This window comes from Balaenoptera ricei, chromosome 3 (genome assembly GCF_028023285.1).
Source record: "Balaenoptera ricei isolate mBalRic1 chromosome 3, mBalRic1.hap2, whole genome shotgun sequence".
Classification (NCBI taxonomy): Eukaryota; Metazoa; Chordata; class Mammalia; order Artiodactyla; family Balaenopteridae; genus Balaenoptera; species Balaenoptera ricei.
Window position 1 is genome coordinate 60,840,667 of NC_082641.1, and position 16,807 is coordinate 60,857,473.

The 16,807-nt window shown below is 40.0% G+C and overlaps 1 protein-coding gene across 2 annotated transcripts in view; it reads left to right on the plus strand.

The window, feature by feature from the left end:
- Window positions 1-16,807, plus strand: part of IQGAP2 (IQ motif containing GTPase activating protein 2) — a 295,945-nt gene that overhangs the window by 241,446 nt on the left and 37,692 nt on the right. For both annotated transcript variants that reach the window (XM_059916596.1, XM_059916597.1), the window contains 7 exons: window positions 852-1,060; window positions 8,189-8,338; window positions 11,335-11,498; window positions 13,684-13,908; window positions 15,223-15,363; window positions 15,715-15,799; window positions 16,225-16,457. In XM_059916596.1, coding sequence (XP_059772579.1) covers window positions 852-1,060; window positions 8,189-8,338; window positions 11,335-11,498; window positions 13,684-13,908; window positions 15,223-15,363; window positions 15,715-15,799; window positions 16,225-16,457 — 1,207 coding nt within the window. The remainder of the gene's footprint in view (window positions 1-851; window positions 1,061-8,188; window positions 8,339-11,334; window positions 11,499-13,683; window positions 13,909-15,222; window positions 15,364-15,714; window positions 15,800-16,224; window positions 16,458-16,807) is intronic.

A 16,807-nucleotide genomic window follows, 5' to 3' on the forward strand; every position in this document is an offset into this window, starting at 1 on the left:
TTTTGTTGCTGTGTCTAATCATTCAGCATTGAAGGTCCAGGTAGTTTCTTCTTAGAGTTTACCCAGAGTAGATCTCATCACACACCTTAAAAAAAATTTTTTTTTCCAAAGTCACAGTGCAAGAGAATTAAAGCACAATTAAGGTTCAAGGCACTAAGGGAAAGCCCTTGTAGAATTTATATAGATATTCCTCTCAACAACTGAGCCTGGTCTCCTAGGTGCTGAATGCCCTCCCTGGTCCATGCTGAAAGGACAGGGACCTAATTCAATTTCTAAAATTGCTTCATTTCTGCCAAGTAGAACATGTGTTCCAGTTGTCATTCTGTCGGCTCCTGTTAGACCTTACAGTTCGCCCTTGACTGACCTTTTCTAATTCACCTTTCACCTAATTCCTGCTCCTTCCCCAAGGTCTTTTGGGCTGAGGGAAAAAAAAACAAAAACTCTTTCTGCTTCCTGCAGCAAGAACAGAAATCTCTTATCTGGCTCAGCCACAAGCTCTCAGAGCCGGGGCAACTCATGTTAGCATTCTTTCCCAGGTTCCTCATCAATAAGACACTGATAGATAGAACTGTCTCCTCAGTGCGTGGTCCTGGGAACAGCCTGAGAGAGGGCTGATAAACGGGTGCTAGACGAGGAATTAGTGAGGCCCAACCTTATCAGTGGCGTGCATTTATTTATATGATCAGTTTCCTCGTCCAGATTTGACCTGAGGCAGGATGATTCACTCTGGAGACCAAGCACGTCCATCGCTCTATTTTTCTGTCAATGCTTTATTTAAAGTCCTGGTTTCTTTCCTACTGATGATCCGTTCAAGCATGCCCAGTTAAAGCACGCCTTTCCTTTCCTTGCAGTTGGCTCTGAAAACCCGCCGTTAACGGTAGTACGCAAATTTGTACACCTGTTGGACCAAAGTGACTTGGATTTCCAGGAGGCGCTGGAGGTAGCACGATTAAGGGAAGAAGTGGTGACCAAGATCAGAGGCAATCAACAGCTCGAGAAAGACCTGAACCTGATGGACATTAAGATTGGGCTCCTGGTGAAGAACAGGATCACACTGGAGGTCAGTGGGGTTTGTGGGACTCTTGGTTCCCAGAAGAGAGAAGACGCTCGTATATTTGCCCACAGCACTCTGGTCCAGCTAAGTTCCTTTGGAGTCCAGAAGGAGTGGCCCAAAGTTTATTTACCATTTTCATTACCACTTTATGGTCTTAGACCTGCAAAATTCTGTGCTCCCCTTTTATGACATTTGGTAAGACTTCTTTACCATTCTGAAAGGAAATTTATGTGAAATAAAACCAACTTACATATGTACCTTCATAGCAAGGCTAAGGCCTTTCTATAAATATAAAAGAGAAATTCAAAGAAATTAATTTATAGTAAAAAATACATATTTCAATATGAAAATACATGGGCCTGATGCCATTAGATGTGATAAAGTTACCAGAGACTTGGGCCTCTTCACAGAATAACCACAGATTGAGAGAGCTACAGATGAGACTGGTCAGGTGAGTGGTGGAACTGGCCATGAGTTCTTTTTTCCAAAGTGGAGAACAACTCTTTGTAATATGCCCTTGAACAGCAAAGTGTGGTCTCCCTCCACCCCCCACCACTTGACATGGAATTGCCGTCCTAGAAAATTAAGTTTATATTAAAATTGTGAGGATCTATGTTGTGCTTATATGTAAAGCGATTAGATTCTAGGCTCAAGCAATTACGCACAGAATTTTGACCTACGTGAATGACCAGCGGGACATTAAAAAATCCAGCCATGCGAGATGTGGACAGTTATTTACACAGGACCATCCTACAAACTGCAGGACAGCAGAGCATCTGTGTCCTCCCCAGGCCCCGCTCACTGGAAGCCAGTGGTGTCTCCAATCCATCAGCTGTTAGCCCTCCCCCACCCACATTTCCAAAATGACCCCATACAGAGTGGCATTTCCCTAATAATAGCCTCCAAATAAATAATGCTGTAGTTTTTTATCTGTGAGAAACCTGCCAGTGTCAAAGCTCCCCAAAACTATGTGAGAAGTGTCATTTTTACCCAAGAAAAGGAGATTCCAGGGTAAGACCTCTCTCCATGTCCCTGTTCCCATGCCACGTCAGTTTTCAGAAAACCAACAGGGCAAGGCAGGGGAAGTTGACCTTCTGGATGACCTGAGAAGGCTACAGTGGGTCAGAGGTAGAGAGCCAGCTTCTGGTGTGGTTCTGGAAAACTACCAGGTGAGCAGGCACGGGAGGCTACCAGCCAAATGGACATGGGAACGCCTCGCTCTTGTCTCCGGCCCTCACGGAGATGCCAGCAAAATAGTGCAGAGAAAATAAGGAAACGAGAGCAACTCGTAAGACAGGAAATGATCATCTTTTCTAAATATTAAGGGAAAAAAACTACAAATTTAAATGTTCTGTATTTAACTCTATTTTCATTGTTTTATCCAGAAAAACAATAGTACTTTAGTCTTTAAAAAAAATAATAATGTGTTTGTATTGTTTGACACATATGAAAACTTTTAAAGTATAATATATTCCAGAAGGTCCTTGAGAGAATGCCTTTTATAGCTTTACACTGCTGTTTTACCCTACTCCCATAAAGTTGTAAACAGGAAATGCCTTGCCTTTTAAAATAAGGCTTAGCTGCAAAAGAGTAGTAGAAATATGTAGCTTGTGGAAATACAAACGCGGCAGATTTTCAGATCTTTATGAGTGTTCAAGATTTTTTAAAGCATTACTAATTGTTAGCATTGTGAAACAAACTTAATTTTTCGACTTATATTTTCAAACACCAAATATTTATCAAACTCTGATTAGAAGTTAAACTAATGATTCTCAAGGATGTACTCTTTTGTCTTATCATTAATAGTAGCATTTTTGGTTTGATGATAAGAATAGTGCAGTTGAAGTTTTATTTACAGTAGTGAAATAATGGGGAACAACCCAAACCCGAAAACAACAAACAGAGGACAGTAGAACCAGTCTGACACGTATGTTACACAGCCACTAAAAATAACGTTTCTGAAGAATATTTAAGGGCAGGGGAAAGGGTTGCAATATAATGGAGAAGAAAATAGTACCTAAAACAGTATGATTTCATTTATTGTAAAAAATAGGTATACACTTAAGCTAAAAGAAAAAAATTAAGCTATTTTTCTTTGCATGGTAGAATTAACCATATATATATATATTTTTTAACATCTTTATTGGGGTAAAATCGCTTTACAATGTTGTGTCAGTTTCTGCTGTATAACAAAGTGAATCAGCTATATGTATACATATATCCCCATATTCCCTCCCTCTTGTATCTCCCTCCCACCCTCCCTATCCCACCCCTCTAGGTGGTCACAAAGCACGGAGCTAATCTCCCTGTGCTATGCACCTGCTTCCCACTAGCTAGCTATTTTGCATTTGGTAGCGTATATATTCCATGCCACTCTCTCACTTCGTCCCAGCTTACCCTTCCCCCTCCCTGTGTCCTCAAGTCCATTCTCTACATCTGCGTCTTTATTCCTGTCCTGCCCCTGGGTTCATCAGAACCTTTTTTTTTTTTTTTTTGATTCCATATATATGTGTTAGCATACGGTATTTGTTTTTCTCTTTCTGACTTACTTCACTCTGTATGACAGACTCTAGGTCCATCCACCTCACTACAAATAACTCAGTTTTGTTTCTTTTTATGGCTGAGTAATATTCCACTGTATATATGTGCCACATCTTCTTTATCCATTCATCTGCCGATGGACCCTTAGGTTGCTTCCATGTCCTGGTATAGTTTTTAATTTTTTTAACAATGAGCGTATGTTGAGAAAAAAGTTTAAAGGGAAGTGGCTTAGTTCTTACAGAGCAACTCTAGCTCTCTCTAGTAACCATGTGTCTTACAATTCTTTTAAAATTGGCGTTCCTTCTGGAAACCTTAGAAAGTCAGTGGGTGAGTGAGTGAAGTAGCTAATATTGGTTTTAAGCAAAAGAAGAGGTTTGGAAATGGAGACAGACGGCTGAAGTAGAAGTTTCTGGGAGGCATAGGGAGGAAGAAAGGTCTAGATTCAAACTAGCTTGAAGGAAAACCAAAGTAGAAATTGAAAGTAATCTTGAATTGCTAAAATTCCTATTGGTGGGTGTGTCGTATCATGTGAGTGCAGACTTGAAGGCCAGGGCTTTCTGTAACCCAGGATTGAAATTTATTGTATGGCTTAATTAAACTTCTTTGCTGCTTTATGAGCATATTTCCTTGGGTATGTTCCTTAACCTCTCTAAGCCTTGTTTTCTTCACTGGAAAATGTGCTAAGTGCCTTACGTGGATTGTTTTTATCTTCACAGAAGCTCAGTAAGATTGCTATCATTAAGCTCATTTTATAGATTTAAGGAAACTGAGTCTTAGGTTAACCTGAGCAAGGTCACAAAACTAACTGTGCTTTGCAGATACTCGTATTCTTATGACTCCAAAGCCCAAGCTGTTTGTCCTAGGCCACACCTTCTACAAAAGTGCATATACTCTAGCATATTACCTGCATGCGGATATCCTGTTACCAGGGGAAGGGAAAAGATGGTGGCAACTAAGGCAACATTGAGATGTGGGAATATTATGAACAAGTTAAATACCGTTGCTCCTTCGAACCAGTATTCCTCAAATGCTCAATATTTATTGATAAGAATAGAGGACATGAGATTTCTATTAATAAAAAGCCTATACCTCTCTTTGGAACCCCTGTCTGGGTTGGCCTTTGTCCCCTTCTTCAAGCTTTCCAAAGCAAACCTCCACTCACACCAGAGCTTTTGTGAGCCAGGTGTAATTTCACAGGGAAGACAGAAGAAGGGCTTATCCCACTGAAGCGTGCTGCTCTGTCCTTGGATCTCCAGCAGACAGATGTTCCCGTGGCACAGCTGCTGGCTCTCCTCTCCCCTCCCACTTCCCCTGCAGGGCTCAGCATTTGACTCTGCTCTTTCCCTTCCTCCAGTGCTCTTCCTGTGCTGTCTTCACCAAATCTGTTAATAATGCAAAGGAACTTGGTTCTGCCCTAGAGCTCGCTTACCACCCCACCCTCTGTTCTGTTCTGTATATGTCAAAAACATTACCCTAAAGATGAAGTCTGCAGCAAAATGAAGGAATAGTCTCCAGTTTCCAGAGCTGCTTCCATTGCAAGTAGTTGGGGGACATCGGGGATGAGGGAGGCCAGTGATGGGGAGGTTAAGTACCAAGATTTTTTTTCTTCCGTATATTTAAAATCAAGATAATCAATTTATTCCATGTATTTGGGGGAACTGAATCTCTACACATCACCAGTTATCTGAAGAGGAGAAACCTGGGTTAAATGGAACCGTAAGCCGGTTAGTCTAGTGATGTCTTAGGACTTCTTATAGATACAGGGTATCAGGCCACCGCCTGTCTAGACTTCTCCTGAACCTCCATCTGGAGGTAACTATGCTTCCTTTCTTCATCTTGAATGTGATTTATATATTTGTGAAATAAGGGGGGAAATGTCGCCTTCTTAAAATTTTTGTAGAAATGAAAGTCAAATTCCCCCTTTCCCCATATAAACAATTAGGGGAACAGAAGTAAAGGATTAAGTCAAGTTACCCCTCTCTAAGCTGAGAATGAAGAAAAATATAAAGTCATAGGCCTGGAAGGCAATGGACGTAACCACATAGAACTATCTAATCTCAAAGCTCCAAGGGTTGTTTTGGGTTTTTTTTTTTCCTACCTATGAGCTGACCCCAGCTATGGGAGAAGAGGGGTGCTGGGGGGTAAATAGATTTGGAGCTTGTCCTGTACAGTGGTTCTCATCCGCAGGGATAATTGGAAATGGGGACAGGCACATTTTTTGTTGTCAAAATGACAGGAGTCCCTACTGGCATTTGGTGGAGAAGGGCCCAGGATTCAAGATGGCCAGCAGTGCGCGCACAGCAAAGCATGGTAGTGCCTGCAGTGCCCAGGGCCCCCCTCGGGACTGGTGGTGGAGAATCCTGACACTGACTGCAAACGGAATCGTCATGTGGAGGCTGGGCTAAGAGCTCAGGGAAGCAGATGGAAAAAGTTGTAGGAAAAAACAATTTTCTTGCCACCTACACTCTGGGACAGCGACCCAGTGTTCAGTGGCAGAGGAGGCATTCTAGAGCTGTGGGTTTCATGTAAGTCACGTGCCATTAGTGAGTCATGAAATCAATTTAGTGTATCACTTCAGCAGATTTTAAAAATGGAATAGAATAAAAGCAAATTGAAACGATCGGAGTGTGCCCCAGTAGTAAGAATAAGCATCCTTTCGTATAGTATGTGTGGGTAAGTTTACCAATAAAAGACATAAAATGTATTTTTTACTGTGGGTCTCCGTAAAAATGTTTGGTAGATCCTTATCTAAACGACCTACTCTGGTTCGTGAGCCTTTAAGCCCCTGAAGGGGACACAGTAGCCTCAGTGACCTTTTGACAATGTTTCCAGCCACACATTTTCCACATTTCCCTGTAAATAGTTAAAGGAGCATGATTGGGAGGGAAAACCCTTAACTTTGTTAAATATTTAGAGGCTTCTCTTCGCTTCCATTTCTAATTTCTACATTGCATATTTTTTTGCAAGTGTTTCTATAGATTCAAAAGATATAATTCATTCTTTTAAAGGTTACAGTTTAGTAGTGTTTAGTATATTCCCAAAATTGTACAACTATCACTTCTGTCTGACTCTAGAACGTTTCATCACCCCAAAAAGAAACCCCAAAGAAAATGTTCTGGAATTAGATTGTGGTGACAGTTGCACAACCTTGTGACTAGACGGAACACCACTGAATTGTACTCTTTAAAGGGATGAATTGTATAGTAAATGAATAATACTTCAATTGAAAAAATACCCACATTCATTAACACTCATTACCTATTCACTCCAACCCCCAGCCACAGCAACCTTTAGTATACTTTCTATCTTGATAGATTTACCTGTTCTGGATATTTCATATTAATAGAGTCACACAATATGTCATCTGTTGTGACCAGCTTCTTTCACTTAGCATAGTGTTTTTAAAGTTCACCATGTTGTAGTAGCGTAAATCAGTACTTCATCCCTCTTTATTGATAAATAACATTCCATTGTGTGGATACACCACATTTTGTTTGCCCATTTATCAGTTGATGGACACTTGAGTTGTTCCCTCTTTTCAACTGTTACGAGTAATTCTGCTATGAGCATTCATGTACATGTTTTTCTGTGGACATATGTTTTCAGTTCTCTTCAGTATATACCTAACAGTGAAGTTGCTGGGTCACATGGTCACCTGTGTTTAACTTCTGAGGAACTGCCAAATAACTGTTAATGTTGAGCATCTCTTCATGTGCTTATTAGCCATTTGTAGGTGTTCTTTGGGAAAATGTCTGTTCACATCCTTTGCCCATATTTTAATTGGGTTATTTGTCTTTTTATTTTTGAGATGTAGGAGTTCTTTATAGTATATTGTGGATACAAGTCCCTTATCTGATAAATGATTTGAAAATATTTTCTCTCATTCTATGGGTTTTCTTTATTGATAATGTACTTTGAAGCACAGAGGTTTTAATTTTTATGAAGTCCACTTTATTTTTTTCTTTTGTTGCTAGTGCTTTTAGTGTCGTATGTAAAAAACCATTATCTACATGCACAAAGATGCATGTACAAGAAGGGCTCCCTACACACTCTGAAATAGTAATAAAATGTAAAGAAACTAACTGTCCATCAAAAAGGAATATGATTAAATAAATTATCACACACACACCCCTAAAAGAAACCATTGCTTAATCCAGGGTAATAAATATTTTTGCCTAGGTTTTCTTACAAGAGTTTTATAGCTTTAGCTCCTACATTTAGTTCTTTGATCTCTTTTGAGTTAATTTTTGTTTATGGGATGAGGTCTGACTTCTTTCTTTTGAACCTGGATATCCAGTTGTCCCAGCATCATTTTTTGGAAAGACTATCCTCTCCCTGTTGAATTGTCTTGGGACTTACATTACATCCTACCAACAAATGCGTACAGCTTTGGAGAACAAATATTACAAAAGCCAAATTCACCTGCAATTTGGATTTTCTTAATTTCTTTAACATTCTCTGTCAGTTTGTTTCTTCGTGAGGGAAACGTGGAAAATTAATCTTTCCAACTGTGTGTGTCTCAGGGTGTCTGAGAAGGAAGGAGGTAAACAGTACCAGCATAAAAAGTAGTAATTTCATAAAAATTTTTTCCAGGATGTAATTTCACACAGAACGAAACTGAATAAGAAAAAAGGTGGAGAAATGCAAATACTGAATAACACTGACAACCAAGGGATCAAAAGTTTGAGTAAGGAGAGAAGAAAGACACTGGAAACATATCAGCAGCTTTTTTATCTTTTACAGGTGAGAACAACTTCTTTCACTGTGAGTTTTGGGTAAATGCTATGTTCCCGTTGGTGTTTTACAGTAGATCTTGTCCCATGCTAAGGCTATAATAGTTTACATGTTCTGAGCACTATTAAGTACCAAGTGCTATTCTAGGTGCTTTATATACATTATCTCATTTTAATTCTTACTACAACCCTGGGAACCATCAAAAAATAATTTACTGATATTCCCGTATTACATGTGAGAAAACTGAGACACAGCCAGTAAACGGTAAAGCAGGGGTTTTGGGACCCTGGCAGTTTGACTTAAAACTGCAGTCACGCTCTTCATGACTACATTATACTGCAGTTATCGGCAGAAACAGTATAAATCTAATAATAGCATAAGCAGATGCTGTCAAACATGAAAAAATTAAAGTAACTGTATGAAAAACAGATCTGTACCAGAACCAGACTGCCCTTCTTTTGAGGAAGGAGCCAGAGAGTTTGGATTAGGGAAATGGGATTCCTTTTTTATTTCATTATTTCCATGGCATGACTGTGATCTAAGTGAACAGTAATTTTCCATTGCTTCAAGAGTGTGGGTGAGAACTAAGCTGAACTGGTTACGGCTGGACTCTGTCTGGTGGACTAGCTTTTTGTTTGTTTGACCATTGATCAACCTCATCCGCCCACCAGCACATACAATTAGTCCCAAAGGAAACAGTGAGCGATAGTGAGAGATAGCAATGAAGCCTCCCCTCGGCAGGTGTCCCTGGGGCCGCTGCTGGTGGCAGTGATTCCGTCAAGGCGTGGAGATGCTTGAATCTTTGTTTGAGGGCATTAGGTGCACAGAGAACACATTACCCAAAACAAATGAGGTGTGGCTAGCCTCGCTGAGAGAAGAGACTTTAATTTTGGTAGAGCTGAGAATTCTCTGCTTAGAGTGGATTGGAGAACAGGTGTAGTACTCCAGATGTCCACCATGTGGCAGCATAGAAGGAAAAATGTTAAAACAGAATTGTCCATGGAATCCAGTGCTTAACAGCTTCCTTTCCAGAAAGAAAGGGGGCTCGCACTAGGCAGGGAAGGTTTTTTGTCTGCTGAAATTAGGTTAATAGTCATCCACCAGTTAGAAATTTAATCTTAAGCATTTATCATTTTTTTAATTAATTTTTATTGGAGTACAGCTGCTTTACAATGTTGTGTTAGTTTCTACTGTACAGCAAAGTGAATCAGCTATACGTATACATATATCCCCTCTTTTTTGGATTTCCTTCCCATTTAGGTCACCACAGAGCATTGAGTAGAGTTCCGTGTGCTATACAGTAGGTTCTCACATTTATCATTTTTGACATCCATGAACTTCCAAGTGTATGAAGCTTCTTCAGGATTTAGTTTTCTATTGTTGGATTTTGATAGAATTTGTGTCATTTAGGAAAGTGAAAATTTAGTCGCTGGCCTAAGATTTGTATAGTTTACCCTGTTATGTAAGTGGAGGCTCATTAATGGGAAGGAGAAAAAGCGTAGGAGCGTGTTTAGAATAATTCCACAAGGTCTATTCCCTAAACGATCCAAAACTGATAGAACCAGAGCATGACCATTCAGTTGTACTGAGTGAAGTGTCAAAAAATCATTTATTTTTCCTTCACCTTTTCTCCTCTCTGCTTTGGAGACATTAACCCAAGACCAATGAGGAAGCTATAGAAAAGCAAACGGCGTGGATCCCTTTCGCCTTTGGAAATTCTTAGCCAAAGTAGCAGGTCAGCTAGTATAGGTTTTGCTATGGGCTTGTCTCTTCTGTATGAGCCTAAATTTAAAGTTTTTAGGTCATCTGAGAGGAATGAGGCTTCTTCGGCTTTAGAGTAATTTTCCTTCCTCAAAAGCCCATATGCTTAGTGTGGGAAAAGAATCACCCCAGAATGCTAAGAAAAAGGTTGTCCTGAGCTGCTTATTCATAAAATTTCAGCCAGTCATTATGAGCTTGAAAGAAAATCTAAGTGGTAAACTAAACTAGAATTAGGGTTTTCTTTAAAATTTTAAAGCCAAACTGCTTGAGACTCTTAGATAGTGATTTCCATGTATGGAAAATTTTCTTTTCTCATCGGAAGGAAGATGAAGAGTAGGACTATCAAATTTCTCTGTCATCTTAATATTATATTTTTTCTTCTAACCTCCATCTGGTTGGTGTAACTCCTTCAGAAAAACCACATTACCATGAAGACTGGTGCTACATCTCTTGAACTCCATCCTAAGCTGAGCTGCATGTCAATTTTTTTTTTATTCTTGTCCATCTTTAAATTTTTTTTTAATTTAAAGAGATTCTCTCTTCGGATACCAGGTCTATCAGCCACCCCCCTCTCTCTTCTCTTCTTTTTATCTTAGCCTTCTGGGGTGATTCTTTTCCCACACTAAGCATATGGGCTTCTTGTCAGGTTCTTCTGGCATTTCCCCCATGAACTATCCTGACCTTCACCCCTCTGTTCAGCCTCCCTGCCTCACTCCTACCTTCTCATGCTTTCTAAAACATCATGGCCATCCCACTGTCTCCACATGTAAACATATCCTTTTCTTTTTCTTTCTTGTCTCAGAATATGGGATGTGTTTCCTTCTATTCATTCATCAGTCCTTCTAGGACAGTCTATTTAGCTCAGCCCTTGGTCCCTTCTTGCCAGTCTCTTCGGATACCAGATCTATCAGCCACCTACCGCCTCCTGTGTTTCTACAATAAATATTACTTTGTGGCTCCAAATGATGTAGAGTGTACATAATACAATTATACTCCATTAAATATGTCATGATATAGTATATAAAATTTAAATCCTACCGTAACTTTCTAGTATAACTTCCTATAGTTTAGTCGTAGTATTATCTGCTACCTTTTAAAGTCTTAATATGTGCCAGATACTCTTCTATATGCTTTATACATAATAAGTCATTAAAGTGCAAGGAACTGGGGACTCCTCTCTGCTTTAATAATATATTAACATATAGTTTTGTGGGGGGGTGTTTCTTCTTCTCGCTTTCCTTCAGACAAATCCTTTGTACCTCGCTAAGCTGATTTTCCAGATGCCACAGAACAAGTCAACTAAATTTATGGATACTGTTATTTTCACCCTATACAATTATGCTTCCAATCAACGGGAAGAATATCTACTCCTCAAGCTTTTTAAAACTGCTCTGGAGGAAGAAATAAAGTATGTATATAAGTATATATCTAAAAATACCAATACCTTTTGTTAGTGGTGGCTATCTCTGATTTACTAAAATAATTTTAAAGTTATTCTTATAAGTTATTTATACATATTAAAATGTATCAAATTTCTTGAGAAATTGCCATATCATCATAGATATATTCAGGTACAGCTTTCTCCCAGCAGTGGTATCTTTTCTAATGCTAAATTCACTCTTGATTTTGCAAGTATACAAAGCTCTTTGAAAGTCAGTGAGGGCTTCCCTGGTGGCGCAGTGGTTAAGAATCCTCCTGCCAATGCAGGGGACACGGGTTCGAGCCCTAGTCCGGGAAGATCCTTCATACCGTGGAGCAACTACGCCCATGCACCACATCTACTGAGCCTGCGCTCTAGAGCCCGCATGCCACAACTCCTAAAGCCCATGCACCTCGTGCTCTGTGACAAGAGAGCCACTGCAATGAGAAGCCCGTGCACCGCAACGAAGAGTAGCCCCCGCTCACTGCAACTAGAGAAACCTCACGCGTAGCAACGAAGACCCAACGCAGCCAAAAATAAATAAATAAAATAAATAAATTTATATTTTAAAAAAAAGTCAGTGAGAAAACTTAATTAAAATTATGTGAGTAGTAAAGCCATAAACAGATGAGGATAATGATCTCTACTAAATAGTTTTTCCTTCTTACTGGAATTTAAGCTGCTGCTAATTTATTTTTTACTCAGTTAATGTAAAAAATGTGTAGGCAGCTATAATGAATGGGAGGGGGGGAACCCATGAGAAATGCCCTTAGCCAACTAGATGGATCTTAACTGTCTTCCTTACTTCTGGATCCCTTAAGCGATGCTAATCCTATAGATCTCTGAAGCTATTAGCCGGGCACCTCTGCCCTCACACTGTCTATAAGGCAGCATGAGAAATAGGATTCATGAGAAAATGCAATGCTATGCAGTAGAATAAGGTAAGTACTAAATGAATGATAAGCACAGTGTAACAGATCAGAGGGATGGAAAGAAAAGTGCCAATACAGTCAATCGATAAAGATTGTATGGAAGAGGAAGGAGTTGACCCAAAACCTTGAAGAATATCTATAGAGTTTTTATAAAAAGAAATGGAAAAGGGAAATAAGGCACTATGGTGATAGAAACAGTATGGGCCAAGGGGCAAGAAAGAAAGTAGATTAGTCTAGCCAAGAGGTGACTTAATTAGTGACCACCAGGAAAGGAAGGTTGGGCCAGATCATGGGAGACACTGAGTATAGGCCCAAGTGCTGAGGCTCTTTTTACTTTCAGGGAAGGTGTGCAAGGTTTTTGACGTGACCACATTGAGTTTTTAGAAGATTGATCTGCTAGCCATGTATGAACAGGATGAATTGGAGCTACACAGTTCAGGGAAATGGGGTGGGGTGGGGGGGCGTGCAAAGGAAAAAGGCACAGATTAGGTTTTCAACACTGAGTTTGAGTTTTAGGTGTAGAACATGTGGGTGAAATATCTCCAATATCCAGCAGAATATTGGAAATTCAAGGCTAACTCCCAGGAAAGAGACAGGGAGCATCCTAACTTGTATACCGTCACCCAGTATTATTATTAGTCTAGGTCCATTTTTAGTTCATTCCTGCCTTCTAGATTGGAATTAAAGCTGAGAAATTATTTTTAGATCCTTAAATTTCTTAAATAAGAAACACTCACCTTACAAATGATAGCTTCCTTTTATTTTTTTTAATAAAAATAAATAAACGGGGGATTCTGAGACCCACTTTATTAATGGACACTCAGTCTTCCAATAGCCCTGATAAATTAGAATCAGGACATGCATTGTAGATCCTGCTCTACAGGCCCTGTTACCACTGCAAACCTTTGGCCAAATAGGTCAGGCTTGTTGTCTAGTGATGGAGGCAGATAGAATGGTCATACTTAGAGAGAAAGCTTTGCCCTAACTTCCCACAAGTTTCAGACTCAGAGGTTGTATTACAAAAGACAGTATGTGGGCCATGTCCACCAAAAGTCTCCTTTGGCTCAGGTGTTCTCACCAAATAGAGACGGGAGATAGCTTCCTTTTAAATCACACCGTCTTTGATCTTCAGTGGAGAAAAATACAGCCCCCCGAAGCCCTTGCCCACCAGAGAGAATATACACTGTTTAAAACTCTATCCATAGAGGCAAACCATTTTGTTTGGTCTGGGCCTTTTTTAGATCAAAGGTGGACCAGGTCCAGGACATAGTTACTGGGAACCCTACAGTCATCAAGATGGTCGTCAGCTTCAACAGAGGTGCCCGTGGACAGAACACACTGCGCCAGCTCCTGGCTCCGGTGGTGAAAGAGATCATCGATGACAAGTCCCTGATCATCAACACAAGCCCCGTCGAGGTGTACAAGGCCTGGGTGAACCAACTAGAAACGCAGACTGGAGAAGTCAGGTAGCAAAGCCTGGGTGATGCTGGTTTTCAGTCGTGTTTTATGATCATTTTTATGCGTGTATTTATACATACTCTTAAACTCTGTTAAGCTCTGTTAAAGGAACAAAATTCACTGTGCAAAGTCAGTTTTCAATCTAAGATGTTGTTACCTCCCTTAACATACCCATGCAGGCCACATTCTTGGACTCCTGCTCATCTTAGTAGTACGTGGTATTTTCAGATTTTGGTACCAGTTGATTCCCAAAGCCACAATTTCTGTAGTTCTCTCCCTTCTTAGTAGTACATGGTATTTTCAGATTTCGGTAGCAGTTGATTCCCAAAGCCACAATTTCTGTAGTTCTCTCCCTTGGTTTTTCTTTGTTGTTTCTAAACCTAGGCCTAGACCTAGACATAGACCTCTTCACCTGATAATACCTACTTTTTTTTTTTTTTTTTTACAATTACCAAGTGAGTAACTTGAACATGCAAGCCTCAACAAGCCGGGTGGGATTGGCTTATTCTAGGTAGCGGTCTGTTGATCCAAGCAATCCCAGCTTTTAATTTCCTGCAAAAGGATGCCATGTGAAATCATTAAGATATGCATAGAGAATTACATGGGTGGTTGTCACAGCACTGTTTGTAATCACAAAAGTTGGGGAAGGTCAAAATATTTAGCTTTGGGGAATCTGTTAAATAAATGTTTATATAACATAATGGAGTAGTAAGTAACTATTTGGAATGGTGGTATATAAATATATTTGTTGCCTGGGTAAACTGTTCATAACGTAGTTCTCAGTTGTAGTTTGGTACAGTGACTCATTTTCTGTATCAAAAAAAATATGCATGTATATACACACACGTAGGATCTATATGGGATGTGTATAGACACGAACTGCATTACACCCGTATACACACATGCATAGCAGAGGACCAGAAAGTTATACACTAAAATAAGGAAAAGTAGTTGTCTCTGGGGTCAGTATTGTTTTCTTGTTGGCTTATATGCAAATTTTTCTGTAAAGAGTATACTGCTCTTTGTAATTTAAAAGAGAGAGGGGGAGAGAGAGAGAGAAAGTTAGCTGGGTCTACATTACCTGGGTCTGCCCGTTATTTTGCCGGAAGAGCCCAAATGGAGAGCCTGGAGTCACCCTGCTGTTCTGGTGGCAAAGGGTTCCATGTGGGTTCTCCCCTACCCCAAGCAAACATTTTATCATTGGAGTTGGTGGGCAAACTCTAGTTCACAATACAAAGCTTGATGGTAGAACCAACCTGGCAAGGATACACATGCTTGTACCTAAGCCCCCAATTAATCGGAAGCCCTCGTTGTGGTTTCAGCAACCTGCCTTACGATGTGACCACAGAACAAGCTCTGACATACCCAGAAGTGAAAAACAAACTGGAGGCATCCATCGAGAACCTGAGAAGTGTCACCGACAAAGTCCTGAATTCTATCATTTCTTCCCTTGATCTACTGCCGTAAGTTGTATATGTAGCAGCTTTAACTTTCTTCGCTAGAAGTTCTTGAAATACTATGTAAAATAAACCCCTGTAGTGAAGATAGGAGTTTTCCTCATATTGCATTTACTAGTTTAAAAGTTTGCCAACATTTGCACTTTAAATTCATAACTGTTCTCCAAAGAGGAAACAGTACAAAACAGCACTCAGGTACGATCATCCGTGGCAGTCCTGTGATTCTGTACCCATCTCATTTTGTGTTTAATTTTTAGGAAAACTGCTTGGCTTTAGTTGACTGGAACAATTGCTGTGTGTTTCTTCCTCACTTAGCCTTTTTCCATTATTTTCTTTTGTCATCTGTTTTCCACGTAGTTATGGATTGAGGTATATAGCCAAAGTACTGAAGAATTCGATCCGTGAGAAATTTCCCGATGCAACAGAAGATGAGCTATTAAAGGTAGATTTTCAAGGGTGATCTCACCATAGCTTCTCTTGGGGGTAGGAGCCAAAACTACCAACACACCATTTTGTAAAATTTTTCCGCTTATATGACTACTTATAATAAGCTACAAGTCTTCTATTCTAATGGCTCTCAAGATTATTGCTGTGAGGTTAATTGGGAGTTCTTATACATTATTGAAGCTCTTTATATTAGAGAATTTGGGGGGAGGGCAGTAGCATATTTTCACCAAAAATAATTTTGTTAACTATATTAGTAATGTGTGATTATATTCACTACCTTTACTTAGCTCCTTGTTAAGATTCAGATCGGAGAATGATTTGCTGTCTTGGGAAATGTCAGTTAATATTAACTTTTAAAAAACCCTCCAAACTCTTGAGTTTTCTCTCTCAAAAATAGTCTTTTCTTCTACGTCACTCCAGATCGTTGGAAATCTCCTGTACTATCGGTACATGAACCCAGCCATCGTCGCCCCAGACGGCTTTGATATCATCGACATGACAGCCGGAGGTCAGATAAATTCCGACCAGAGGAGAAACTTGGGATCAGTGGCCAAGGTCCTTCAGCATGCAGCCTCCAACAAGCTCTTTGAAGGAGAAAATGAGCATCTCTCATCTATGAACAATTATTTATCAGAGACGTATCAGGAGTTCAGGTGAGAGGTATCGTTACCTTTGGAGAAACTTGCAAGATGGTGGGCAAGAGGAATGTGTGTTCTGTGCCCAGAGCTGGGCTTGGGGGCAGGAACCTCAGGGGGCTGCCTGCATTTCTTGTACTGCTTGTTGCTGTGGAGAAAGAGGAGGGAGGCCGAGCAGGCCGGGTTACTTCTGTCTGGTGTTCCCCATCCCCCCACCACCCCCAGTGCCCCTGTTACATTGAGTCATCCCCATATGTATGATTTCTGCTATTGACAAAAAGAAATATTTAATCTTCTTGGTATGCTATAGGCTTGTAGTACTTAGAATTAAAGAAATCAAAATAGCTAACTTCTGCTTTTCTGAACTT